The sequence below is a fragment of the Cyprinus carpio genome, chromosome B25, assembly GCF_018340385.1.
Source record: "Cyprinus carpio isolate SPL01 chromosome B25, ASM1834038v1, whole genome shotgun sequence".
Lineage (NCBI taxonomy): Eukaryota > Metazoa > Chordata > Actinopteri > Cypriniformes > Cyprinidae > Cyprinus > Cyprinus carpio.
Window position 1 is genome coordinate 13,466,278 of NC_056621.1, and position 27,274 is coordinate 13,493,551.

Here is a 27,274-nt window from a genome sequence, read left to right on the forward strand (position 1 = left end):
CATTTTAACACATTATATGCTCTTGGGAAAACGTGCCACATCCATCTCCCTCAAAGCTTATTAAAAAATAATGTGATTTTCACTGAGTTTATTTGCTGATGCTATGAAGACGTGACTAGACAGGGAGTTTCTGATTACACTTGATATTTTTCATGGACTGTGTTCTGAAACATGGATTTCACAGTCCTAACTTTAAAACATGGTCTCGAAACAGTAGAAAAACATCACAGGAATCTGTAGAAACTCTGCCAAGGATCCAGTTTGAGAACTGTTCAGTTTGGCTGAAGACCAGAAAGGCCTGGACACAATGTAGCCTCATCTTCACTGCCAGTCTGACACTGGGTTCTTTTAAAATGGTTATGGTTAGGACGTTAGCATGCCAGTACTTCAAGGGACATTACTGCAACATCTATTAATTTATTAGCCTAATCCATGTTCTCTGTTGCTCAACTAAGACAAACTTAAGTATGTACACAATAACTTTATACCATGCAAGCACAAAGCTGCAAAATACCATATTTCAAAACAAAATATCAAAGTTCCTAGAGTTATTGTTAATGTTAACTAATGAAACCTTCATTACAATTAAGAAAAAGTTTCTCAGACTTACATAACTTATGTAAGTTATTTTACAATTTTTGTGATTTTATTATAATAAAAATTAAATTATATTATTTTTATATAATTAGAATTGTAGGACAGGTGCAGACATGTTAAAAAAATCACAAGCATCTAATATATTAAGTACAACTTGAACAGAAGTCACTTTCAAGTTATTGGTGGTATGGCAGAAGCTTTTTACCATGGCAATATTTTAAGACAGTGTAACTAACAGTACTTAAATGTGAAAAAAAAAACTGTTTGATAAAATTAAATTCACATTTACAACAAAAATAACAAACTAAAAAGCAGACAATTTGTTGCAGTTTAGTTAACAAAAATCACTAAAGTTTTTTTTTAAACAATAAACTGCATGGAGCTGCAAAAACAACAAAGCAATTATACTTATAACAGTACACTGACCCAAAACAAAACAATTAGACTGACCCAAAAACAAAGCAAAACAACACAAGCAAAAACAAATCAAACAAAAAATGACACTGACCCAAAACAAAGCAAAAACAAACAAAACAATTATCCTACACTGACCCAAAACAAAGCAAAACAACACAAGCAAAAACAAATCAAACAAAAAATGACACTGACCCAAAAAAAAAAAAAAAAAACAAAAAAAAAAAAAAAAAAAAAAAAAAAACACACACCCTAAAAAACAAAGCAAAAAAACAAAACAAAAACAAAACAAGCAAAAACAAATAAAACAAAACAAAAAATACACTGACCCAAAACAAAGCCAAAAAACCAAAAACAAAACAAAAAATTACACTGACCCAAAACAAAGCAAAAAAACAAACAAAACAATTAGCCTACACTGACCCAAAACAAAGACAAAAACAAACAAAACAATTAGCCTACACTGACCCAAAACAAAGCAAAAAAAAAAAAAAATAAAAAATAAAAAAATTACACTGACCCAAAACAAAGCAAAAAAACAAACAAAACCATTAGCATATGCTGACCCAAAACAAAGCCAAAAACACAAAAACAAAACAAGCAAAAACAAATAAAACAAACAAAACAAAAATTACACTGACCAAAACCAAAGCAAAAACAAACAAAACAATTAGCCTACACTGACCCAAAACAAAGCCAAAAAAACAAGCAAAAACAAACAAAACAAAAAATTACACTGACCCAAAACAACGCCAAATAAAATAATAACTGACCCAAAACAAAACAAACAACAAACAAAAGAAAGCAAATTAACACTGACCCAAAAAAGCCTACAACAAAACAAACTTAAATCAGTGTAAAGCAGTTGTAGAGACTAGCAAACCATCTTGTTTTCTTTGTAGCTTGCTCATAAGGGTCAGTGTAATTTTGATTTTAAAAACTTGTTTGTTTAATGTTATTTTTAGCTAAGCTGCGAAGCTGCCTTGTTTGGGGCGATATCAGATAGGAGTGTAGAACATGACATTTATCTTTTAGGCTACATATGGATGGAGGAAAGCGCTGGAAGACTGCTGCCAAATGCTTTGAAGTGATGGAGCTCAGCAGAGGCGGAGTCTGAACCGCTGCACATTTTATAAAATGTAGAGGCATTGCTGCCCTTTCAGCAGCACGATCACACTTCAAAACTAAATTGGACAGCGCGCCGAAACCCGCTCCAGTTCGTTACAGGTAAGGGTTACAAGTCCTTCAAATTAACCTTTGAAACTCTTTCTTAACTGATATAGACATGCTTCTATTTAAAATTATTCTTGTTCACAAATTCATCGTATAAAGTCATGCTGACAACATCATTTACTGAAATTAAATTTGTTGGCAGCGCAAGACTCTTGCGGTGGACAAATTAATTGCATGTTGAAAATGCTGCCACTTGGTCCCTTGTCAAGAACATCCTTGTATTTCCTTAGCTTTTAAATTACCGTCCAAGTTAATTGGAGGTTTTCCCACAAATTCAGTAACTACTAGTTGTTTTTAGAATGAGCTCATGCAGCCTTTGTATCTTTACAGTGAGTTTCTGTGCGCATGTAACGGCCAGCAGTACACCTGCATCACTACTTCAAAATAGTTCCTGCTCCGCAGAGAGAGAGAGAGAGAGAGAGAGAGAGAGAGAGAGAGAGAGAGAGAGAGAGAAAAGGCAATAATCCTAACTCCCGGGGCTAGATGTCACATTTTTTACAACATACAGTGAATATTCCAGGAGTAGGTTGCGGTATCGTATAGACATTAGGTTAAAGTCTTGAAATAAGGCATTTGAACATTTCCATGCACCGTAATTTCCCAGAAGAATAGAATCTATTCATACATTTGCCAATAGCGAGGCATGTTGTCACGCTGTATGGGGTAAGTTGTCACAACTAAACTTTAATAAAAATAAAGTAAAGTATATTAATGGTTTCAATTATTTTACTACTACTACCAATAGTAATAGTAATGCAAGTTATTGGTAATAAAGTTTGAGATACATTTTTTAAAAATAGTAAAATATATTTCATTTAAAGAAAAACAATAAAATAATTTAAAAAATATTATTAATAATAACGGCCAAAATAAATGTCTTCAACAAAACAATATTTATAAATGATAATGATAATAATAATAATAAGCCAAAATAATAATAATGATTTTATATATAAAAATCTATAATAAATATTTAATAATGATAGCAATAAGCCAAAGTACATTACATAAAAAAATAAAAAAAATTTCTTCCTATATATATATATATATATATATATATATATATATATATATATATATATATATAGCATGTCCTTCTCAAAAAATTAGCATCACACACACACACACCATATTTATCATAACAATAACAACTTTAGCCAAAAAGTACAACTTTTCATAAGAAATGAATCAAATTATTACTATTATTATTATTATTATTATTATAGATTTTAGACCAAAATATTTATTTTAACAACATGTATTATTATTATTATTATACATTACACAAATTATTATACATTTTGATAAAAAAAAAAAATAAAAAAATTCACTGCAAAAGCATTAATCATCACAGAACGTCACATTTTTCACCCAAAGTCTTTTTTTTTTTTTTTTTTTGAAAAAGGTCTCATTATTTTATCCCATAGTGCAGATCTGGTGACAGATGAAGGAGTGTGTGGAATGCACCGCAGCAGCGAGTGGTGTGTGTGTTTTGTGCAGCTGAACAGAATCTGGAGGCAATTCAGTGCACGGCGATAACAGGGCCTTGGCACAGGCTGCGGGCAGGATGTTAGGAGTACTGCCCTGTGCTTCCGGAGAGGGATGGGATCGAGCTTGGGAATGCTGCTGGCCCTTAGTGCCCAGACTCAGGGGGAAATCAGAGAGGGAGGGATGCTGGGTCAGCAGGGGCCCGTCAAGGATCAGATAGATTCATTTAGCTCAAAGGAATCATCCAACAACATAAAAAGACACAATGTTATTTGAACTGGTGCTTTGGTTGGCAAGAATTCCAGTTTGGATATTCAAAACTAATATAAAGACATTTAAAAATCACAATCACTCATTAAATTTCTAATTTGGCTTAATCCTGACATCGGTTCTAAGCGAATTGGATATGAACCAGACTATGTCCTCAAAGTAATCTATAGTTATTTCAACTGTGCCTGATAGAAGATTTGGACCTTTAGCACCATTCGTTTAGTTAAATATATAACAAGACACAATCCCTTAGGCAGCTCATTTAATACATACTTCACTGCTGCCAGATGTTGAAAAGCAGGTAATTTGAAGACCGAGTTTCCATAGTGCTTCCTTGAATTATGCAGCAAACATTTTTTGGGATGGAATTATATATATATTGGAACTGGAGTACCACTTAACCAAAGATGATGGACAATTGGCACATGTAGCATTCTCAAGTCGTGAGGTCACAGTAAGATGAAACTGAACTGTCTTTGGGTAAGTCCATCAAACATGTACAGAGAAGTCTGCAGCTGAGAGGCCAAAATCCCAAATTCCGTTTTGAGGTTTATTCCTTGAACGTGTTCCATCACAACATACTGTTTATCATACGTTATCCAGGCGTCTAGCTGTGGAAAAGCTTCGGTGCTGAAGCGTGTGCGTGCCAAGATGGGCCTTTTCCTTACAAGGTATAAGCCACTAGGCATGAGACCATCTCCTTCTTGATGCATGTGGATCTGTCTGGCCATGATCAATGTCTTGCTGCCCTGGAGATTTGGAATGTGTTTAACTGTAGTTAAGGTTCCTTTTTGAGCATCTTTTTGTCCTGTAGTCCACCTCCTTCGCACCTTTGAAACAATTTGTAAACTCAGAGGAAATATTTTTTTACTTGGAAAATTTTCGACATAGCTAAAAGTGGGATCATTTTTACCTTTTTGGGTTGTTTTGCTAAATAAAGAGATGGAATAAATATTATTGCTCACCATTCTCGGTCACAGTTGGTCACCTGTCCAATGGTGTATTTAAACAGTGAAGCTCCTTTAATATTTCCTTGAATATGGCATATTGGAAACGATTGTTTGTGGTCATATGTAGGAAGCACAGATCTGATTATAATCCAAACCAGTTTTATTTGACTCACACTGCTTGAAGGGGTCTGCTGGAATGCATTAAATAGACAGAAGTCTGCAAATGTTTCCTCTTTGAATGCTGGTGAGGGTTTAAGAAGACCATATGTCTGTAGTATTTTGAAAGAATGTATAGCAATGCAGTAATTCAAAGTTTACTTCACCTTCTTCACCATATGTCAAAAGTATGTGCATGACAAAGAGTTTTAATAGGGAGCTGGTGCTTCTGTTTGCACTGTAAAAATTATGTAAAATGACAGATCATAATAAATGATAATAATATATTAGAATGTGACAATAGATTACACACATTATAATTAAATGCAATTTACAGTTATGGTCATTTTGTATGTGTGTGTAAAAAAAATCATATAGATTCATCAGAAAGATTCCACAAAAATACTAAGCAGCACAGTTTACATTAGAAAAGAATCAGTTGACACTGAAGATTTTTGATTCTGTAAATGCAGCCTTAAATGCCGTCTAAAAAGGGAATTTTTTCTATAAAATAAGTGAGAATTATGGTAATAATTGCAAGACAGGGTGGGACCCCCTTTTTACATTTATTGTGTTAAGGGGTGGGACGCTTCGAATTCTAGAGAGCATCTGATTGGACAGAAAGTTTGATGAATAGCTGAAGTGCAGGGTGATGTCATGAAAATCATTGATCCATATTAGCAGAAGTTGGAGATTGTACGTTTTGAATGCTTGTGTCTTGTAAATGTGAATTTTGTCATTATTTAGCTTATACATAACATATTCATACTAAAAGCCATAAAACTTCCATTTTGATTTCATGGGGACTTTAAAATTTGAACTTTTTTAACAGTGTGTCTATATCCTGTAATAATAAAAATATATGAAATCTATTACATTTGTGACTATTTCTAGTGGCTAAAAGGTTGTAGCCATTGGCATAAAATTAGACAAAGACATATGATGGGGTTATTCTGAGACAGAAGGTTTTCTGTTCTGTAAGGGGCACAGGTGCAGCTACCCTTAATTCAGGAGGAAATGGGCAGGTCAGCGAAAGAAAGAGAAAATGACTCATTTAGATGATCAAGACTCTACAGTTTGGACAGTTTGTGCTCCAGTGCCTGCAGGGCTGCACTAAATAATCCAATTTCCCCAAATTCTCAATGCTTCACAGCTGGTGTACAGAAATGAGAGGCATTACACACAGAAAGAAGGGTAACAGAGGGCAAAACTACTGCATGTGGCCTATTTAAAACATCAAGAGTCATGACTAATCACTGATGTATTCTTATCCAAGTGTTTTTGTTACTTTATGTTAATTTAAAACCATGATGCATCATGCATTTCATAACCTACTCTATAACATTAGCAATCGTGCATTACTGCAACTATTGAAACCCCAGTAGTATACAGTACTTGTTTAGAGATCCAAGTCTTGCACTCTAAACTGAAGCCCATGTTAGTTTCATAGAGTGAGCATCTTTATCCATGTTTGGTTATGCAAGGCCTCACCAGTGAGCAGCAACTCTGTCCTGTTACACACGTCATGGCACAAAAAGCCTTCACATATTTATCAGGTCAGAGTTTTACGAGCCATTGATTCAGTGCATCTCTGGTTGGGAAACCCCTGCCTGTGCATCTGGAGATTGGTGCGGAGGAAGCAGGGGAGTGAAGGGACACAAGAGGGCTTGATTCACTGCCAATGTACAGCTGCTTCTACTGCTAAGGGCATGTTGTGATTTGAGGTTTTGGTGTAATTGCCAGCACTAACGCTAATTGCACATCAAAAAGATGGGTTGAGGAAAAACACAACATGTCGCTGCCTCGGTCTTTGATGATTCTGATGAATAAAATGACAGGCATGCCATAAGTTAAATCTTTCATCTTGTCCTCATAAATCCAGAAGTTGTCCAAATAAGCTGTAGAGGAGCAAAAAATCTTTGTTCTGGTTTATTGTTTAACTTCAGTGAGTTTTTTAGCTTGTGCATTGACAGGAAGAGTGAGTGAGGGGAGCGGGAAATGACTCCAGATTTGAACCCATGTCACCCATAGTAAAATAAAATAATAAAATAAATAAAGATTAATAAATATGTGTCAGCCTAATTGAAAAAAATCCATAGAATATTAAATAATTTAATCATTTTTGAGGTGCATAAGTTCAGATCAATGAGGCCTATCAGTTTCAAAAAGAAATACAAAACCTGTTCTAATCGAAAGAAAACAATCCAATACTTAGTAATAATATAGCATAACAAGAAATTTATAAGCAATTTTTTGTAGGCTGGTCATTTTTGACCAGCAACAAGGGTGGAAGATCATCCCTAAAAGTATTTAAAATTTTTGTTAAATGGATAGTTCACCCAAAATTCTGAAACTTCTGTCAAAATTCTGTCATTAATTACTCACCCTCATGTCGTTCCAAACCCGCAAGACCTCCTTTCACACACAAAAAACAAATTAACATAATAAAAGATGAAACTCTCATGAATGTGTATCAAAGACTGACACGGAAGAAAAGAAATTGTTGAATAAAGTTATTTTTGTTTTCTCGTACGAAAAGGTATTCTAGTAGCTTCATAAAATTATGGGTGAACCACTGATGTCACATGGACTATTTTAATGACGTCCTTACCACCTTTCTGGGCCTTGATCGTGGTAGTTGCTTTGTGGTCTATGCAGAGTCAGAAACCTCTCGGATTTCATCAAAAATATCCTTTTGGTGTTCAGATGAATGAAGGTCTTATGGTTTTGGAACACCATGAGGGTGAGTAATTAATGACTGAATTTTCATTTTTGCGTGAACTAACCCTCTAAGTTGTTATATCTTGTGACTGTGAGCAAATAAATAAAATAATGACCATAAAATGTTAAACGTGAAATTATTTCATTATACCACGAAGAAGAGACCACAGAGTGATGCAAGAGAGATGAAACTATAGCATCGCTACCTAATGAAATACTCCTTTCTCATGGTGTCTAAAGGTCTGAGTAAGTGAATAAATCAAATGGAAAGCAGGTACTTTATCAGTGACTAGAAAATCGTTTCAGCATCTTGCACAGCTCTCGTTGGTTTTGGCTTGGACGTAGATCCGCCCTGATGTGTATTCTGGCTGCACACGTTTGTCCTGTCCGCACATAATAAAGCTTTATTGAAAACCCACTAGACACCTCGTTATGTCATTGTAAACGACTTCACCCAGTCTTACCTGGGTGGTAGCAACAGCTCTAAAATGCTGACTTCCTGGCACACAGGAACTCCATTACGCGCTTAAGATACGCTATATAAATCTTTTTAACAGATCTGGACATGATCTGTCAGTCTGTACTGTAAAAGTTCTAATGAGATTCATTTCAAGCTTTTTTTTTCCATTTGTGTACTTTAGTGCAAAAGCATTATGTTGGTCATACTAGTGGAGTCTAGTGGATTCAAACTCTCTGCGTAAAAATTGAATACCATGAAAAGGGCAAATTGCCCAGGACCTGGAATCAGTCACAGATGTATAAATTAGAATATGTTCTTTGTCTCCGTCATGTGGAAATGATTTGTTGACTCGACGATAACTCGTGGTAGGTAGACCGGACAGCGAAAGGGAGTCTGGGAAATGTATAACATGCCCACTGTACCCAAAAGCGTTCTGTAATGAGCAAGAGAAATGGGAACAGAAAAAGAAAATGACTTTGAATTCTTCAGATCACTAAGTCTGGTTTTATTATCCTCTATTTTAACAGCTATTTTGCATTGAGGAAATTCCTGAATTCTTCACTGTCTCTGTTTGTTCCTGAAGTTGTTGATTTCTTTTATCAAGTCCTCATGTTTTGTCCTAAATATATTACAGAAATATATTATTCTGCTAAAGTGCTACAGACACATGCAATGGGGTTTAAAAGTTACAGACCATAATGAAAATCTGCAATTACATGATTAAAACTGAAAAAAGTAGTCTAAATAAAGGAGTTTTAGGAATGTAAAACAAATAAAAGTGCATTTAATATCTTAAAACATTTCAATAATTAAATATAAATAAAATTAAATGGTTTTGCTAAGAAAACATTATCAGCAATGTATTTAAAGAAATCTAACATTAAAAAGTTATGTACATTTATAGCCTTCATCATTATCTCTCGAATTGCTATGCTTGTCATTTAAATTGTTTTTAAAATTCTTGTATTCAGTAAGAACAATTACTATTAAAAAATATATATTTTTTTAATAAATAAAAGATTATGGAATGAACTCATGCATAACATTCTGACCATTTAATTTTTAACTAAATGCCTGTTTTACCACATTTAGTAAAACCGGACTGATGCTTGTCCACGGGTTCCTATACAAAACAAGTGCAGGCAATCGCACAAATTTCATTTGTAAAACTGGCAAAAGTGTTAAAATCGGATTTGATGAATGCAGTGAAAAGTGCTCCACTGAAATCTGATCAACTCACTAGTTTTCCACTGGGGTCACCAACACTTTCTCACATCAAACCTAATGCAAATGTAGGAAATTGCATACATATTGTCTTATGTGTGGTTGCAATACATTAACCCAGTGGTCAAAGCACATCAGCCTTCTGCTGACAGATGTGACAGGTTGTAGGCAGGGGTTAAAAGGGTTCAGGAAAGCCTTATGCGTCTGTCACCCAGAAAGCCCTCACATGAGGTCACCATTACAGGACTTTTTCAGTTTATGCACATATGGAGACTCTTTAGACTGGTGCAAGAGCCTTGTTCCTCTGCCTGTGGAGGAGAGCCAAACCAAACACGCCTGCAGCTCCAGTGGAAGCAGCCGTCCAACGAGTCCACTCACCTCTAGCCTGCTGGGTGCTTTCTGTCTGGCCCAGCACTCCACACATGTGATATGGAGACAAGAACACAGAACAGGCTTTGTGACACCACCAACCTAATTGTTCCCATATCGATGCAAAGGTATTATAATATAAAATGGAGGCTGGTGTCTTGCAGAGAGACGGACTATAAAATCCTTACCAGAATTATCCAACCAAGTTCTCTGTCACAGATGTTAAAGTGCTCTCAGAACCCCACTGTATTAAAATTCAAAGGCTTCAGTGCTGCGGAGGACTAGGACTATGTAACAAGCAAGCCTCTGAAGGCGAGTTTAAGAACCCAAGTGCAGATTTATTCCAAAAGTAATCCAAAATACAAACATAACCCAAACAGAGACTTGACTTGGCATGAACTTGGCAACAAACCCCACGTTACAGACTGATGCTTAAAAATAAAATGAAGCAAGAAGTTATACATTTTAATCAATGTTTTAAAATGTGTTCAATAAAATGATGACTAAATTAATTAATAAATAATTTTTAGGCTAATTAAAAAATAAATGGACATATAACAGTCCATCTTAAATCGACTTTGAACTGTCCAAAAACACTTTTTGAAGGTAAAGTTCAACCAAAAATAAAAATTTCTGTCATCATTTACTCACCCTTAAATTGTTCCCATTTCTTTCTTTCTTCTATCCATTGACTGCCATTGTATAGAAAAAAAATATTACAACTGAGGGCAAGTAAATTATGACAACATTTTCATTTTTGGGTAGCTAAAGAAAAGTATTTGACCAAACGACAAGGAAAATAAACTTGCAAATGTTTTTTTGTTCCGCACTCAAAAATGCACATTTAAATGATTTAATGTATTATTTTATTTAACCAACATGAATTATAAACGTTTAACTTAATTGTTCTACTACAGAACACATTCAAGGCAAAACTAAAAACGTTGTTTGGCTCGTAAATGTTTCATTTTCATGTTTGTCTCAGGAATCATTCATCACAGTTCATCAAAACGATTCAAATCGCTAATCAATCGCGTGGGCATTTTAGGGTCTTTCGTGAATTTGAAGTCATTAAAAAAAGAACCGGTCCAAAAGAGTCATTTTCACGAATCAGTGTCATGTTTGCGATCATTGTTGTCGCGTTCAGACAGTTTTAAAGCATTTCAGTGCACTTTTAGTGTTATGAAATCCAATGGAACCGCAAGAGGACACTTAACACGTCACAAAACTGTCGCACAATTTTAACTGTTGTTTCATTCATAATCATTTTAGTCGCAGTTTGGATTTGGAACACTAGATAGCATTCCAAAAAGGTTTTATTAAATAAGAAGCACTCGAGTGGCAATGCAGTACCAAATGGTCACACATAAACAAACCTTTATGAGGACGCCTGCTTGGCTGACACATGGCTGTTTGCCTCTGCCAGAATTAGCCATGGTGATCTACAGCTTGACAGACATATTTACAAAATTACAAAGCCATTTTTTTCAGGAAAAGTGGTAGGTCATCATTACTGCTTCGTCACGGATTCGTCATACCTCCACAGATGATGATGATGTAGCACAGAATTGACTACATAAGTAAGACGAATATTTAAGGGACACATTCTTTGTTAAATATTCTGTTATATATTTTAAACTACTTTCTTCCATCTCAGTTCATTATTACAGAGTTAACTAAAGTAAGGATTGCCAATTTGTAGGTTAGTGATTCCCGCCTAAAACACAGATGTTTTTCGGTTCAACCAATGGCTTCATAAGATTCCAACCTATTTGGGGAAACCATCATTTTTTTGTATTAGTGATAAAACACCAAATTATCCAGTTATGGTATATTTAATTCAAGGAATTAGATGATTTTTGCCTCTTTATATTGGTGAGGGCACTTGGGTCTTGGCGGATTGTTGTTCAGGTAACCCTCTTTAATGACATCCTTTACCCTTCAAGCATTCATTATTCATAATTTCAGAGAATGTAAGCAAACATGCACTGGTTAATTGAAATTTGCCACCTCCTTAACTCTGTTCGGTGTTAGGCATACAATCGGAAAACACAAAAACGTGACTTATTTGAGTGATATTCTCTCAAACGTGACAGAAGACCAGGAAATGCTATACTTCAAGATTTAAACGATACATATGAAGATAGCTTATACATTATATAAATTCTAAAAATTATACATTATACAAACATTGCTGGCAAGAGCTGAGAGTTAAGGAGGATACTGAAACATAAAATAATACGTCCATGAATAGAGACGATCAGTGGTGAAGTTAAATGTGTGGCATAGTTTGCCTTTCCTGGTAGTTGTTCCAGGGAAATGGATAAAGAAACTGGAATGTTGTGGTCTTGGTAAGTTATAAGCCAAACAGCTGACAGGGAACATCTTGACTTTGAATTAAAGTGTTCAGGACAGTTCAAATCTTTATAAATCCCACTCTGTCTGACTGTCTTTCAGCTTGTACCCCGAGAGCTCTGTGCGAATCATGGATGAGGACTTTGATTTTGAGCGTCGCAGAGAGTTGCGGAGACAAAAGCGAGAAGAGATGCAGCGGGAGGCAGAGAAGTAAGTCACAAACACATCAGTTTACACACATTATTTGCCTCTTTTTTTAAAATGTTTAATTTGCTCTCAGTTGCTTCCATTATTAAATAGGATTCATCATTTTAGATGATGCAATAACATTCAGATCACTGTCATCCCAAATGATGAGTTTAATACTATTTTAAGCCACCGGCGTGCTGTCTGTAATAGTCTGGCCAAGTTGGAGAGGCCTGTGTCTGCGTCATCCAAACAACCGTGCCTCTGCTCGCCTCTCTATTCCTTATAAAGGTTGACACGCTTGTAAATGTCTTCCTACATTTACAGTGCTTGGTTATAGTTCATGGATTGGTAGAGTAAATCCAGATCATATCTGATTTTAGACAGATGTACATTGGATGTATATTTGAGTTTCTTTCAGACAAGGAATAGTTAGACTGGAAAATGGGATGTGCATAATTAAGGTTTAGTTTAGTTTAATGTTCAAACCTTGAAATCTCAGTGCAATAGGGTGTTATTTTAGTATCAATTAAATACTCTTTTAATGTTAATTAATATTTTGAATCAGTTTTTATTTGTCCTGTTTTTCATTTGTTTTATTTTAATAATTGTTTATTTCAGTTTAAGTTATTTTAGTATATACAGTTAAACAAAATGAAAGTAAGAAAAGTAGGTAACTACATGAAAAAAAGGTTTTTAAATTTTATTTCAGTAAATGTTTATTTCAAAGTAAATTATTTTTTTAATCAATATTTTCTAATAAATTTTCTAATTTAGTTTTAGTCAACTACAATCACACTGCTTTAAAACCTGAATAAAAAAAATTGAAATTATATTTAAGAAAATGAAGCATTCTTTCTGTAATTATCATTTTAATGCAAAATTATTATTATTACCTTATTATATTACTATAATTAAAATATGTATAATTTAAATAATAAATTATTTTTAAATCATGGTTGTTTGTTGTACTGTCTAAATTATGCTGATATCAATAAAAAATATATTTAATTTTTTTATAGAAAATTTCAAATGAAAATCAACATTAAGAATTTTTTTGCAAAAAAAAAAAAAAATGCAAAAAGCAAAAAAACAAGAAAATACAATGCAGGCTCAATTTTATTGAAAATATTATTATATAATATAATTTTTAAAATGTAGTATGTGGACCCAATGGAGCTAACTAAAGGACAAATGTTTAGTGTCATTATAGAGAAAAGAGAAATAGCATGCCATTGCATTATTGGTCTTTTGTAAACAGTAAATGTCAATTATTCTGTTTACACTGGGTTTGTTTAAACCAGATTAGATTTATTCATGTGTTTCTGTTTTGATGGAAGCCTTCTGTGGAAATCCGTCTTTATTTCAAGAACTGCTTCAAGTGCTACCCAGCAGCGAACATTAACATTCTTGTGTAATATGAAAAATATGGACATTTAAAATGGTCATGGTAAAAAGGCTTGCAAAACTTTATTATCTTTATATTAATTCTTGAAGTACATAAAATCTGTGTATTATCATGGGTAATGTGGAGTGTGGGTTTGGCAGGTCAGGTTTGTTCAGAGTGTTTATAGTTCAGGATGACTTGGCCCACTCATAGACAGAGAGCTGCAGTTTCTCCCACTGTCCAGCGCTCCATTTAAGGACTGATCCGCAGATGTACCACTGGAGATGACAGATGCTTTACTGCTCTTTGTGAGGGACTGAGAACAGATGAATGCACATAATGGTGACTGTCAGCACATATGATCACATTTTCATGTAGGCTGGAATGCACATGATCAGTTTTGTATTGTTTGTGTATTTGTGGGAGCTGGTGGTGGTGTTAATGGACAGTATAGTGTACTTGGAAAAGCTACGAATGTAAGATCTGCGTCATTTCATTTTTTTTTGGTGGTTAGATACTCCAACGATAACATACTCTATCAGTTTCACACTTTCCATGGTTTTCTGTCTTTGCAGTTGCAATATTTAGAGTCATAAAGAAGATTACAGTGTTTATCCTCTGGGATATTTGTAGTTTTATACAATTTCAGAAAAGAAGGATAACATATTATATATATATATATATATATATATATATATATATATATATATATATATATATATATATATATATATATATATATATATATATATATATATAAATATATAAAATACACTTCATTAAAAATTCTGCCACTTTTTCTTGATGAGCATGTTTTTAATTTCTTACCTTAGATGTATTTATTTTGTCCAGGTCCAGACCAAATGTTATAAAGACTAAGTGATACAGCAGTCATTAAAATTATTTTTTGCTGTTGTTTTCATTAAAATAATTATATTAACATATTATATAGTATTATTCAATTCTTAATAACTAGGTTGGATTAATTTTATATTACAAAAAATCTATTTTATACATTTTAACTGAAATTATATATATATATATACACACACATACATACATAAAAACTTTACTTTAATTCAGCTAGTTGCCACATTTTTCATTTTCATTTAGTTTAACTTCATGTACTAAAACAACAAAAACTAAACCTAAAAAATAAAAATTTAATAAAAACTATATAGACATAATTCAAAAAACAAAAACTACTAAAAATGTCAAAAACTCAAAACATCAGAATATTTTTACTGATTTTTTTAATGACAATTTGATTGATTATTATGACAAGGCAATGTTAGTTTAGGTTGTAAAATGTTATGTGGTGTCAACTCCCCACACCCTCCCTCATGATGTTTATGAATTCATATTTTTATGTTTTAAAAAATACTTTTAACCTAGAAAAATATATTTGAAAACATTTGTAAAAATTATATAAAACCATAGAATATAAAGAGAACATTTTTTAGAATCTTGGCCACTACGGTTTAAAAAGTTTTCATAGATACTCTTTTTTATCTTTGACCCGGTGGTCTTAGCTCAACTAAAAGAAAGTGGACTGACAAAAAATAAAATAAAAAAAAATCACACAAAAATTAAAGCTACTTTTAAGCTTCATTGTGGCAACAATCAAAGCAGAAAAGGAAATCAATTTCAAGTCCAGCAAATACTCAAGCCAAAACCACCACGCCTTACTTAATAACTTCTATCTGGAGAACTGATGTATTCTGACACTTTCTCCCATTGTGTGCATGTTAAACCCTGATTGTGGGGAATATATTTCTCTTCTTCACAATCCTTCACTTCTGCTGCACAATGTCATATTTCAGTCTGGTCTCAGAAACTTCAGTGCATATGTGCTGGAATGACCGAGAGAGAAACTTTATTGAGATGGATGAGTCTCAAGAAAGAAACCTCAAGGCATTTCTACCACATCCATTGGCTTTGTAGTGGAGAAAACAAACTTTATTGGAATCATATCTGGAAAAGAAATATTCTCTATAAAAATTATTGATGCTAAAGAATCTGGACTCCCCCAAATCCCAGCTGCCTGTCATGGTTTCCAGTTCAAAACAGCAATGGAGAGAACCTGGAAGTGAACATGGCACCGCCCATAAAGCCCTTGTGCTTGATTAAACAGCTCACCAGATGCATCAGCATATTTTATAAATGCATTTGCTTATTCAATAGTTTCAGCATATTACCACTTCAAAACGATGGCATCATAATTCTGTCCAATTTAATTTTCAAGTATCAACTATATTGTCAAAGAAATTATGTCTTCTAATTTATTTAATCAATATGTGTATTATAGGGATTCAGTCTTCATTCATCTTTTCAGGGTCCCAAAAAGGATTTCTCAATATTACATCAGTTCTTTGATTGACATAACACTTTACCAATCATTTAGGCTTTAACTGATGCATTTTAGAGGATGTAAGAGAGTGAAGGTCACATGATGAATTTAAGGCCTTTCTATAGCAATGCAAGGACCACTGGGAACATTCTTGTAGTGTTTTCTTTCATAGTGCATTACAAAATGACTTGTATTTTGTACTTAAAGGGTTACTCCACCCCAAAATGAAAATTTTGTCATTATTCATTTACCCCCATGTCGTTCCAAACCCATAAAAGCTTTGTTCATCTTCAGAACACAATTTAAGATATTTTAGATGAAAACCGGGAGGCTTGTGACTGTCCCATAGACTGCCAAGTAACTTACACTGTCAAGGTCCAGAAAAGTATGAAAGACATCGTCAGAATAGTCCATGTGCCATCAGAGGTTGAAGCGTAATGTTATGAAGTGACGAGAATACTTTTTGTATGTGAAGAAAACAAAAATAACAACTTTATTCAACAATTTGTCTCCTCTGTGTCTCTCCACATCACAGTAGCGCTTTTTTGGAGAACATCCGCTGAACGCAGGCAGTGTACGCTCTTCTGTGTTAGCCGCGCCACAAGGATATACGTTTTCTATGTGTATTTATGCTTTGATTTGAACGAAAACAGCGCATCCTTGTGGCGTGGCTGACACAGAAGAGCATAAGCTGCTTGCATTCAGCAGATGTTCTCCAAAATGGTACTATGCTAATTTGGAGAGACGCAGAGGAGTCAAATTGTTGAATAAAGTCATTATTTTTGTTTTCTTCACGTACAAAAAGTATTCTCGATGCTTCATAATGTTACAGTTGAACCACTGATGGCAGATGGACTATTCTGACGATTCTGAGTTGAGGTTAATATAGATTTTTACCACAAATTTTATTGCAATTTATATATAAAAAATAACATATTTTAAACAAATGTTGACATTTTAAATTACAAATATTATGGCACATTAAAATTAAATTTTTAATATATTAATTTTTTTATTTCCTATTTTTTCCTATTTCCTATTTTATTATCCTATTATTATAACATAATAACAAAGAAGCAGCAGTCTTTTATGAACAAGTTTATTTTGTTATCATGACAGAGTAACTGTATATTATAATAAATGGACATTAAATATTAAAAATACTTTATTGTATAAGTGCATGCAATGTCTTGTTAAAGGTAATAGATTTTCACCATAAATATCATTGCTATTTTACTTAAAAAAAAAAGTTAAATATTGACATATATTGTTATAAATAATATGGCAGATTAAAATTCAATTTTTTACATTATTTTTACATTAATTTACCTTTAAAATACATTTTGTTTTGTTTTGTTTGTTTTTTCCCACTATATTATACATAACCATCTATTCACCTAAAAAAAGAAAGATATATGTAGTGGGTGATATCCTGTTATTATAACAAAATAACCAAGAAGTAGGGATCTCTTATCACTGTGAAGTAGTTTATTTAGTTATCATGACAGACTGGCTGTACATTATAACTAAAGAGAAAAGAAATATTAATTTAAGCTTAAATTATTTCATTACGTGCAAAGAAAGAGACCACAGAGTGATATGAAATACATGAAACTAGCACAGCTATGTATTTTTGACTACCTAATGCTTCCCAATAGCAATGTAACCCTAAGTAGATTGTAGAACCCATTGGCACCAGCAGTCTCTACGATCCTCTCTGGTTTACAAAGCTTTTGAGAAAGGCAAGGCAGCCCTGGTCTTCAATACAATGGGAATCTGGCCTGTCATGTGCTGAATCTCTCTGCAGCAGGTTAAGGAAACTCCACAGACTATGGAATGTTTTGACTGCTGCTTTTATTCCAAGATTCAGCCATAATGTTTCAGTATCTGTCAGGAGTGTGAGCTTTCTCCCTCCATCTCTCCTTGCATTTCATCTGCCACACTGGAGGTCTGAAAGCTATTGTATTCATCCAGCAACACTTCTTACAGAAGACAGACTGAATTCTTCCAGGAAAATCGCAGATACTCCATCTGACTGTCTTTTTGGATGACCTTTTTCATATGGAACTCCCTGAGAGGAACAGATTGTTTCGGATTTCCGCTGTTGGTCTCGGGATGGAGAAACAGAATTGCGGTCCCTGTTATGGGTTTCTCTCTACCATCAACAACATCTGCAAATGATTGTGAAGGGAAGTGAAGAGGAGAAGGGGAAAAAACTAAAACCTATCCTCCATCAATTGGCCATTTCAAGAGCTCTCACTGCCTTATAAACACCAACATGCCATGGCAAACTCAAACCAGGCCGGACTCGCTCAACTACAGCGGCAAGACGGAGAATTTGAGAACATCTGAGCCCAACAATGAGGCAACTCTGAGGGAAACCAGTACATTTGGCAACTAAGTTTACAATCTTGCTAATTTACCATGACGCTAGGATGCTAACAAAGCTTTCCCCTCAGATTGCAGTCCAGATCTCTCTCTGTATACTCCCATGCCTCAAAGATTTCATTACAGTTGAGGTTTTTGGGTCTGACCATTATCTTAAGCAAGCTGGCAAGCCAAGCATAAATAAACACTAGAAACTGTTTATATGAATCTCAAGGTCTAATTGAGTCAACAGAAACGTATTAGTATTGGAATTGTATTGCTATGTTTATACCAAGGTTATACCATTGAAATTATATTATATATTATAGAAAACATTTAGTAGAATTATATTTCCATTTAATACCATTATTGGCACCACTGTAATTTTTTATAAGAATATCTTTTGTATATTACAATAAACAACGAGTGGTTGTTTCATCACCATGACCAAATTTTAATTTAAATAAATATATAAAATAATTTATAATTGCAATTGTATTCATAATTGAATTTAAATATAAATAATAGAAAAATAAGTGTTGACTATGTATGTACATTTTGTGCATAAATGTATCACATATGAGGAATTTCTCTTTTTTTTTTTTTTTTTAAATCTGTTTATTTTTTTAGTAGACTCTGTGTAGATTAATTTTCAAGCTCACATTTGCTCGTATAATCATTATTGACTCTTCGGGGTGATGTAAAGTTTATGAAGTGTGTTTCCCACACGCTCTTAGTCCAGCACTGAGCCAAGAAGCATTCATATATCTGTCAGTATTGTCTGTCTGCATTCATACTGAAGAATGAGAGTCTTTACATACATGTCTGTGTCCCACTGCGTCTACAGGATGAACTCTCACGATGATGATGAGGAAGCGGCCCGGGAGCGCCGGAGACGAGCCCGTCAGGAACGCCTGCGCAATATGGAGAATGAGGAGTCGAATAACACCCCAACGGAAACTAACAGGTAGATCCATCCAAAAACTGTTTTCTCATGCGTTTTGCACAAAAAAAAGCACAAAAGTATTTGATCAAAAGTTTATGTATAAATACTTGAAATTAGATTTGTCAACAAATATACACTTTGCCTACATATGAATTTATTTACAAAACTTTACAAGAATTTGTTTGTAAGGTTTCTGTACAAACAAAAAGGTTTTTTACTAAAATTCTGATTTAAAATAATTGTTTGTTTTTTTAAATGCTGAAATTAAAAGGGATAGTTCTCCTAAAAATGTTCTTGTTAATTACTCACCCTCATATCTTTCAAAACCCATAAGACCTTTGTTCATCTTCAGAACACAAACTAAGAAATCCGAGAGATTTCTGACATTTTCTCCATAGACAGCAACGCAACTGACACGTTCAAGGCCCAGATATGTAGTAAGGACATTGTCAAAATAGTCCATGTGACATCAGTTGGTCAACCATAATTTTATGAAGCTACGAGGACAAAGAAAACAGAACTGCAGCACATTTGGGTTCTATGTCCTGTGTCAAAAAAATAATTGTTGAATAAAGTCATTATTGTTATTTTCTTTGCGCACAAAAATTATTCTTGTAGCTTCATAAGATTACAGTTGAACCACTGATGTCACACGGACTATAACAAAGATCTAACGGTTTACTAAATAGCTCACGGATTTCATCAAAAATATTTTCATTTGTGTTTTCCGAAGATGAACAAAGGTCTAACGGTTTTGGAAAGACATGTTGACTATACTGATAATTTTGTTCTTTTCAGCACAGAGACGTCCTCCTTGATCACTAGTTCTGCACCAGCTGAGGATGATGAACAGGCTCTCTTAGAGAGGATCGCCAAAAGAGAAGAGCGGAGACAGAAAAGAATGAAGGAAGCTTTGGAGAGACAGAAGGAACTTGATCCCACCATCATGGATGAAACTGTCACCACCACCACAGAGGACGACCCAAATGGCAGAAATGGTGAACAAGAGTCCTCCCAAAATGATGTTTCTTCAGAAACCAACTCTTGGAAGGAAAGGGAAGAGAAAAATGAGGAAGAAAAGATAGAGGAAAGCAACGTTGAAGTTGAGGAGGCAATCACAAAAAAGGAGGATCCAGTGCCAGTCACAGCGGCAGAGGAACCCAAAGAATCTCCTGAGAAGACTGAAGAACCAGAAGAGGAAGACAGATCACAGAGGTCCTACCTCAGAGAACAGGTCATTTCCTCAAAATTTTTTGCTGTCATTCCATCATATGATGAAAGTTTAGTATGTTAGCAATGCATTTCATGTGGCTTCTACAATATTAGTTTGTTCTGACACTTCATTTGTTACAGAAATCCACAGAGGAGAAACCCAAAGAACCAGCTGCACTGAATGAGGTATGAGATTCTAAGGATTTTAATATGCCTTTGAATTGATTTATAGTCGGAAAATATTTTCAATTATTTGTTATATTTTTAGGAAGAAACTAATATAGAGACTAAAGAACAAACAAATGCAGATTTAGCCTGTGCAGATTTAGAAAAGAAAGAGGTTGAAGACGAAAGTCAAATATCAGGAAAAGAACCAACAAAAGAGGACCAAATAGAGGTGGAAGTCATAGTACAACCAACTACACCACAGAGTGAAGAGGAAAAGCTGGTGGAGAAAGAAGAACAGGTAAAGAAACCTGAAGAAAAACCTGTTGTGGTGAAGGTTCAAATTCAAGATGAAGCTCCAGTGAAGAAGGAGGATGAGAAACTTATGAAGGAGCAAGAGAAACCCCATGTACCTGTTGAAGAAACACCAAAAAAATCAATTAGGGAAGTTGAGGTGAAGCCCAAAACCCCAAAGAAAGAAGAGGAAAAACCACAGCTGAAGAGGAGTGTTGAAGAAAAACCAACCCCAAAGAAGAGGGTTGAGGAGAAATCTGTGGCTCCAAAGAAAGAGGTTGAGGAAAAGCCTAAATGGAAGAAAGAAGCTGAAGAAAAGAAGGTCAACGTAGAAGAAAAAGTCAGATCAAAGGAGGAGGTATTCACTTCTTAGCTTGACTGATGCACAGATGAAATCACAGATGTACTTTATGCACAGCCCAAGCTTTAAATGTGTTTTTTGGTTTGACTGGATGGACACAGTATTTGCGTCAATCTCATGAAACCTGTGATGTGTTGTATTTAATTTATGCCAGTTTATTTTTGTTTTACATTATTTTACTGTAATACACTTAACATGATTTTATTACTTATTACAGCAATAAGAATGTCAAAATGCACCAAAAAATCTTAAATATCACATGGATAAGTTTTCATGAGATTAACCCATTTATGATCACATCACTTACTTTTATCACTTGCTTTATTAACTTTTGCCGTTTTGAAAACAATATTTCTGTCAAGACTGCCTTGTGTTGCTCTGTTTTTGCTGTGTAATTTGCATGAGGTGTGGTCAGTTCTCCATGCTATACCCACTGATTTCTATATTAGAAAAATTACCTGCTAACACTAATAGAAATAAAGGTGACCGGTTTTTATCTCTTTAGGTTGTAGAGGAAAAACCAAAACCTTCCTTTTTACGTGACAAAGTAAGTTGATGTCCTAATACATCACAGTTCTACCAAAACATTTATGACTGAAAGAATGACAGCACAACCTGAGAATAAAATAATATTCATCGTTTCTCCATTCAAAGCTGAAAGTGCCAACAAAGCCACAAGATGTAGCTGACAGCCCAGCCAAAGCCAAGAAACCAGAGAAGACACTAAGGCAAAGACTCATTTGTCATTTCATCATTTACTTTATTTGCATTCCCAGATTTTTTGGAGAGCCAAAATTAATATAAAGACATTTTTTCTTTGCGTTTTAGTCCAACCAGCCTGCGTTCTCCTGACACAGAAAAGCAAGATCCTATCGCCAAGCTGGAGGCAGAACGCAAGCTTCAAGAGCTGAAGCGCAGGCGGAATGAGACAGACAGCGAGGTGCTGGAGAAGATGAAGCAGAAGCAGCAAACTGCCGAGGCCGAGCTCGAGGAGCTGAAGAAGAAGAGGGAGGAAAGGAGGAAGATTCTGGAGGAGGAAGAGAAGCAGAAGAAACAGCAGTTGGCAGAAAAGAAAGCCAAAGAGGAGGTAGAAAAAGAAAGTTGTGCGAATTATGCTAATTTGCATACTAATTCTGCTTACTAAGTATGTACTGTGCTGGAAAAGTATGTACTTTTAAGTATACAGACATGCAGAATGCCAGTATTTAGTCTCATTGTCATCACTAAAATTAACAGGAAGAGAGGAAGAAGATGAAGGAAGAGATTGAGCGAAGGAGAGCAGAGGCAGCCGAGAAAAAAAAACAAAAGGAGGAGTCGAAAGAAGGGAGCAAAGCACCATTCATCGCTCCGAAGGGTGCCTCCGCAAAGGTTAATGGCTCTATGATCTATTCTGACTCTTACAAAAAAGCACTGTAGTATTACCTTATTTTCTGAACATAGTACTATAATAATGTGTTTTATGTGATACTATTCTGTGACAGATTGGAGAGAAAGCTGAATTTCTGAACAAATCTGCTCTAAAAAGGTAAGAAGTGTGTTTACTCAACAGTCAAACAAGTACTGGGGTCTGGCATGCACTGAGTTCATACTGTTGTTTATTTACACCAGTCCAGTTAAGACGTCACACACTCCATTAGTTTGCAAGATTGGAAACAGACTAGAGCAATACACTTCTGCTGTTCAGGTGAGGAACTGTAAACACTAGAGCAGCCACCTGTCATTTATAACTCAGTTTGAGACACTTATCTATTGTTCAGCAGACCAAAGAAGTGACCAAATCACCCAAATCTCCCGTGGATGTACCTGTGGCTGAAAGCCTGCGGAGCATCAAGAGTATGTGGGAGAAAGGGAATGTGGTCAATCCCACCCCGAGTCCAGCAAGCCCCCCACCAGTCACCAAGGTACAAGAGAAGAGACTAGAGAAGAGATTTTTAGTACAAAATTACTGAAATAAGCAGATGAAGCAGTATTAATTTGACAAACAAAAGTATGAATTCCTGCTAACTGTCCTCTCAGGAAACAGCTGGTCTGAACATCGGTGTGGCTGGTCGCATTAACAGCTGGAAAACCAAGACTCCAGAGCCCAAGCCTGCTGAACCCAAACCAGCTCCTGAACCAGAAAAACCACCTGCCAAAACAGTGAGTCTGTCACTTTCTGTACATCTATCTATCTATCTATCTATCTATCTATCTACAGTATCTATCTACAGTATCTGTCTGTCTGTCTGTCTGTCAATCTTTGCCTGTAAATCTTTGTCTGTCTATCCATCTGCCAGCGTTATTTTAGTAATTCTAATGCTTAAGTTTAAACTTATTTCAGTTACTTGCCAAGGCTTCATTTTCTCATTGTCTATTAAAAAATAAATAAAAAATTCCCATATACCTAGGCTTTTAGTGAAATGCAGTCAATAGGAAATTCTCTTCACATGGAGAGGAGCTTAATGGTTGTTTAACGCCACCTGTTGATGAAGTGGAAAAACTGGTGCGAGACCAGAGATCTTGTGAACTGAAAATTAATGGATTTGAAATGGAGTAGTGTTTTTGTCAGTCCTAAAAACCATTTATACTTTGACATGAAACAAAAAAAGAGTGTTTTTGTAGAAATCAGTGAAAGGTCAAGTGTTGAAACTCGCTCTGCATTGATGTGGCACAGCTCCAACCTTCTCTCCTGAGCTATATTTCACTCATGGCTCTATGTTTATTTTAAGCTTCTTTTACCAGCCTTCAAGATCAGAGTCACTCATACAAACATACATTAAGAAGAGAACTGGAGACAACAATAACACAATAATAACAATACACCTATTAAAACAACCTATAACAAAAACAAAAACCACCAGACAAACCTCAAAGGGGAAATTTTAAATACTTTGATAGATGTGGTTAGAGTCTACAATTTGCAATGAATACGATAATTAAAAACTGACTGTGTTATTTATGAGAGTTGAGATAAATTAGATTTACTTTTCATTTGAACATGTATCCGTTTTAATATGTTTTATGCTCACAGACCACAGAACGTTAGGGAGAATGGTCTTTATTTATGTATCTACATTTTCTATTATAGAATTCAAAACGTTCACATGAACAGTGAAGTGTGGTTTCACACAAGTTGAAGTAAATTTAGATACACACTTTTATATTTTGCATGGTACAAGGTGGCCCTCCAGTGATTCTTCAGTGTATTGCATTTATGGATTAGATTTAAAAAGTATATAGAAATTTCAAAAAGTCATAGTTAATAGTTAGATAATATTAAGAATATATTATTTTTAAAATATATGTATGTTTATAGTTCTACCTTTAATAAATAATTTGGGAACCATTGATTTTTGGGCATGTGCCATAGTAACACTATGTTATTCTTTGAAGTACCTTGGAATTCCATGTAAAAAACATGGTACATGTTTACAGTATTCATTCTGTACAATGGTATTGCCATCTGAAACAGTCTCAGTTCTTTACTGAAAGGATCATATATCTTTCCATAAGTGATTTTATCTCCATCTCCTTCCCACTTTTCTAGCTGTGGCCTTTTATTTTCCTTTTCCCTTTCCCGTCATGCTGCTGTCTGTTATTTTTTTCTCTTCTTCTATTCAATCCCCTTCTAGAAAGGTAAACTTTAACATAAAACATTCATATAAAATCCATTAACCTACTGTATGCAAATTTAATTGGGGTGGTGTAATTTTGTGTTCTGAAAGGAGCAAAAGCCAGCTGAGGTCACTAAACCTCGTGGCCCATGGGAAACAAAGGGCTCCACACCTTCCAAGGTAAGCTGAATGGACGGAAACATCATATGATGTTTAAGTCCATTAAAGTCAGTTATTTCATTGATTGTTTCCTTTGACCGACCCAGAAAAGACTGACAGATCTCGAGGTGTAACAGGAAAAACTTAAGTGGTGTTTGATACCTGTTGATTTTATGGTTTGTTATTCACTTTACTCAAATTATCTACAAACTTTACAGTTAGCCAGCATGTCTTTAGACCTAAGACTGGTCACAGGCCTCATGAATTCAAGCAATGGCCCTGTTTCCAAAAAGACCTTTCATCTTGAAGGGTCTGTATTATATCAGTGGTTAATTTTATACTGTATATGACTGGATGGCAAAGGTTTGATCTACAAAAAAAACAATAGTTCACAATGTATGAATTTATATAAAATCACCATTTTGTAAAATAGTCACATAGTCCTGTGAGATTGGGTTGAAGTTGCAGGACTTTTTCAAATCACACACTTATTGGGTTGCTTTTTTTCAGGTGTTTGCAGCCAAGAGTAAATTCGTCACAAATGGTGAGTGACCTTTGTGGGTTTTTGCTTTTTTTCTGTGGAACACAAAAGATATTTTGCAGAATGTTTCAACTGCTTTTGTCCATGCAATGAAAATCAAATGGAGTCCAAAAATAACATTCGCCCTCATGGACATTCATTGGTCAAAAAAATACATTTTTCAAAATATCTTCACACCAATGAGTAGCTTTGCTCCCTAAAAAGGGTGGAGCAGCCAGTGGGAGGTGTTTAAACTGACGGTGCGGCGACAGCAAATGTCTGAAGTCATGACCCTCACTGGCCAGCAAGATTGTAAATCTCTCGTTCGCATATCATGCCACACTATATTTAAAGCCCCGATCCTGTTCTCCTGCATTGGACCGTCGGCGTGTCATGCATAATTCCAATGTGTTTGTTTCACCCAGCGCCTCCCATGTAGCATTGTGTCATGATGCGTTGCATTCTCTGCCGCAGCTGTTCTGTTGTGCCACTGCATGGCCATAAATCACTGGATTAGCATGATGTCACGCAGCAAAGCAGTTTAATATTCAGAGTTACAGAAAGGATAAAAGTATCACATTGTCACATTAACCTCCTTAACACCCAAATCTAGCACATGAGCCCTGACATGAATCTGTTTTTATGATTTATTACTATTAATTCAAAGGTACTAGCAAAAAAGCTAGCAAAGAAGCTAGTGTCGGCTACCTCTACTGGTCGTTCAGCTGAATTTGTCCTTGAAAGTGACATAGATGACAATGTACCAGGTATTTGTCGCACTTGTGGCACAACTTGAGACCTCTGACCATGTCAGTTGTGTGTATTCGTCTGGGTCACGGCACCAGCGTGTTAACTCTATAACTGGGAACAGGTGTGGACGGCTGATGTATTTGCTTTGGTGTATTTGAGGAAGTGTTGAAAAAGCCTGCTGAGTTATACACATGACATATGTAGAGCAAATGTAACTTGCTCGTACTGTCTCTTTTGATAACTCATTAGCACATTAACAACGTATTCCCTGATGTTTTACAGGAACAAGAAAATAAAGACATCCGACGGATCCCAGATTAGCCCAAGTGGAAGCTGCATCCATTAAATGTGCATGATTTTGCAACTTCAGGACACAGATCTTATAAATCAAGTGACAACGTACAGTACAAAATAAACATTTTGTAAGATAAGAAAAGCCTTTAAACTAAAACATTTATATGTATTAAAATGACCATGAATGCACAAGCCAAATAATGCATATTAATGTATTAAAGGGATAGTTCACCCAACAATAAAAATTCTGTCATTGATTACTCACCGTCTTGTTGTTCCAAACCCGTAAAGACATTTGTTCATCTTCTGAACACAAATTGAAATATTTTTGATAAAATCCAAGATCTTTCTGACCCTGCATAGACAGCAAGGGAACTACCATCGTCAAGGCCCAGAAATGTGGTAAGGACATTGTTAAAATAGTCCATGCGACATCAGTGGTTCAACCTTAAT

At 35.0% G+C, this 27,274-nt stretch overlaps 1 protein-coding gene across 4 annotated transcripts; it reads left to right on the forward strand.

Moving 5' to 3' along the window:
• The first annotated feature begins 2,083 nt into the window (after window positions 1-2,083).
• Window positions 2,084-27,056, forward strand: cald1b (caldesmon 1b). Of its 4 annotated transcripts, none has more exons than XM_042752929.1 (17): window positions 2,084-2,238; window positions 12,340-12,447; window positions 19,375-19,494; window positions 20,272-20,707; window positions 20,827-20,871; window positions 20,954-21,502; window positions 22,011-22,052; window positions 22,160-22,233; window positions 22,334-22,592; window positions 22,742-22,873; window positions 22,987-23,030; window positions 23,114-23,189; window positions 23,263-23,406; window positions 23,522-23,644; window positions 25,210-25,278; window positions 25,768-25,801; window positions 26,810-27,056. In XM_042752929.1, exons 2-17 carry the CDS (start codon window positions 12,368-12,370, stop codon window positions 26,821-26,823), a joined length of 2,241 nt encoding a protein of 746 aa, XP_042608863.1. In that variant the 5' UTR covers window positions 2,084-2,238; window positions 12,340-12,367; the 3' UTR covers window positions 26,824-27,056. The 4 variants fall into 4 exon arrangements, with proteins under 4 accessions (XP_042608863.1, XP_042608864.1, XP_042608866.1 ...); XM_042752930.1 differs by having other exon boundaries at window positions 23,266-23,406; XM_042752932.1 differs by lacking the exon at window positions 20,954-21,502.
• The last annotated feature ends 218 nt before the right edge of the window (window positions 27,057-27,274 follow it).

What these genes read in the sequence shown, in the direction of transcription:
- cald1b (XM_042752929.1), top strand. Translation starts at nt 12,368, where the DNA reads ATGGATGAGGACTTTGATTTTGAGCGTCGCAGAGAGTTGCGGAGACAA. An exon ending in ACCCCAACGGAAACTAACAG is followed by an intron (nt 19,495 to 20,271) that starts GTAGATCCATCC and finishes TGTTCTTTTCAG; the next exon opens with CACAGAGACGTCCTCCTTGA. An exon ending in GCCCCCCACCAGTCACCAAG is followed by an intron (nt 23,407 to 23,521) that starts GTACAAGAGAAG and finishes CTGTCCTCTCAG; the next exon opens with GAAACAGCTGGTCTGAACAT.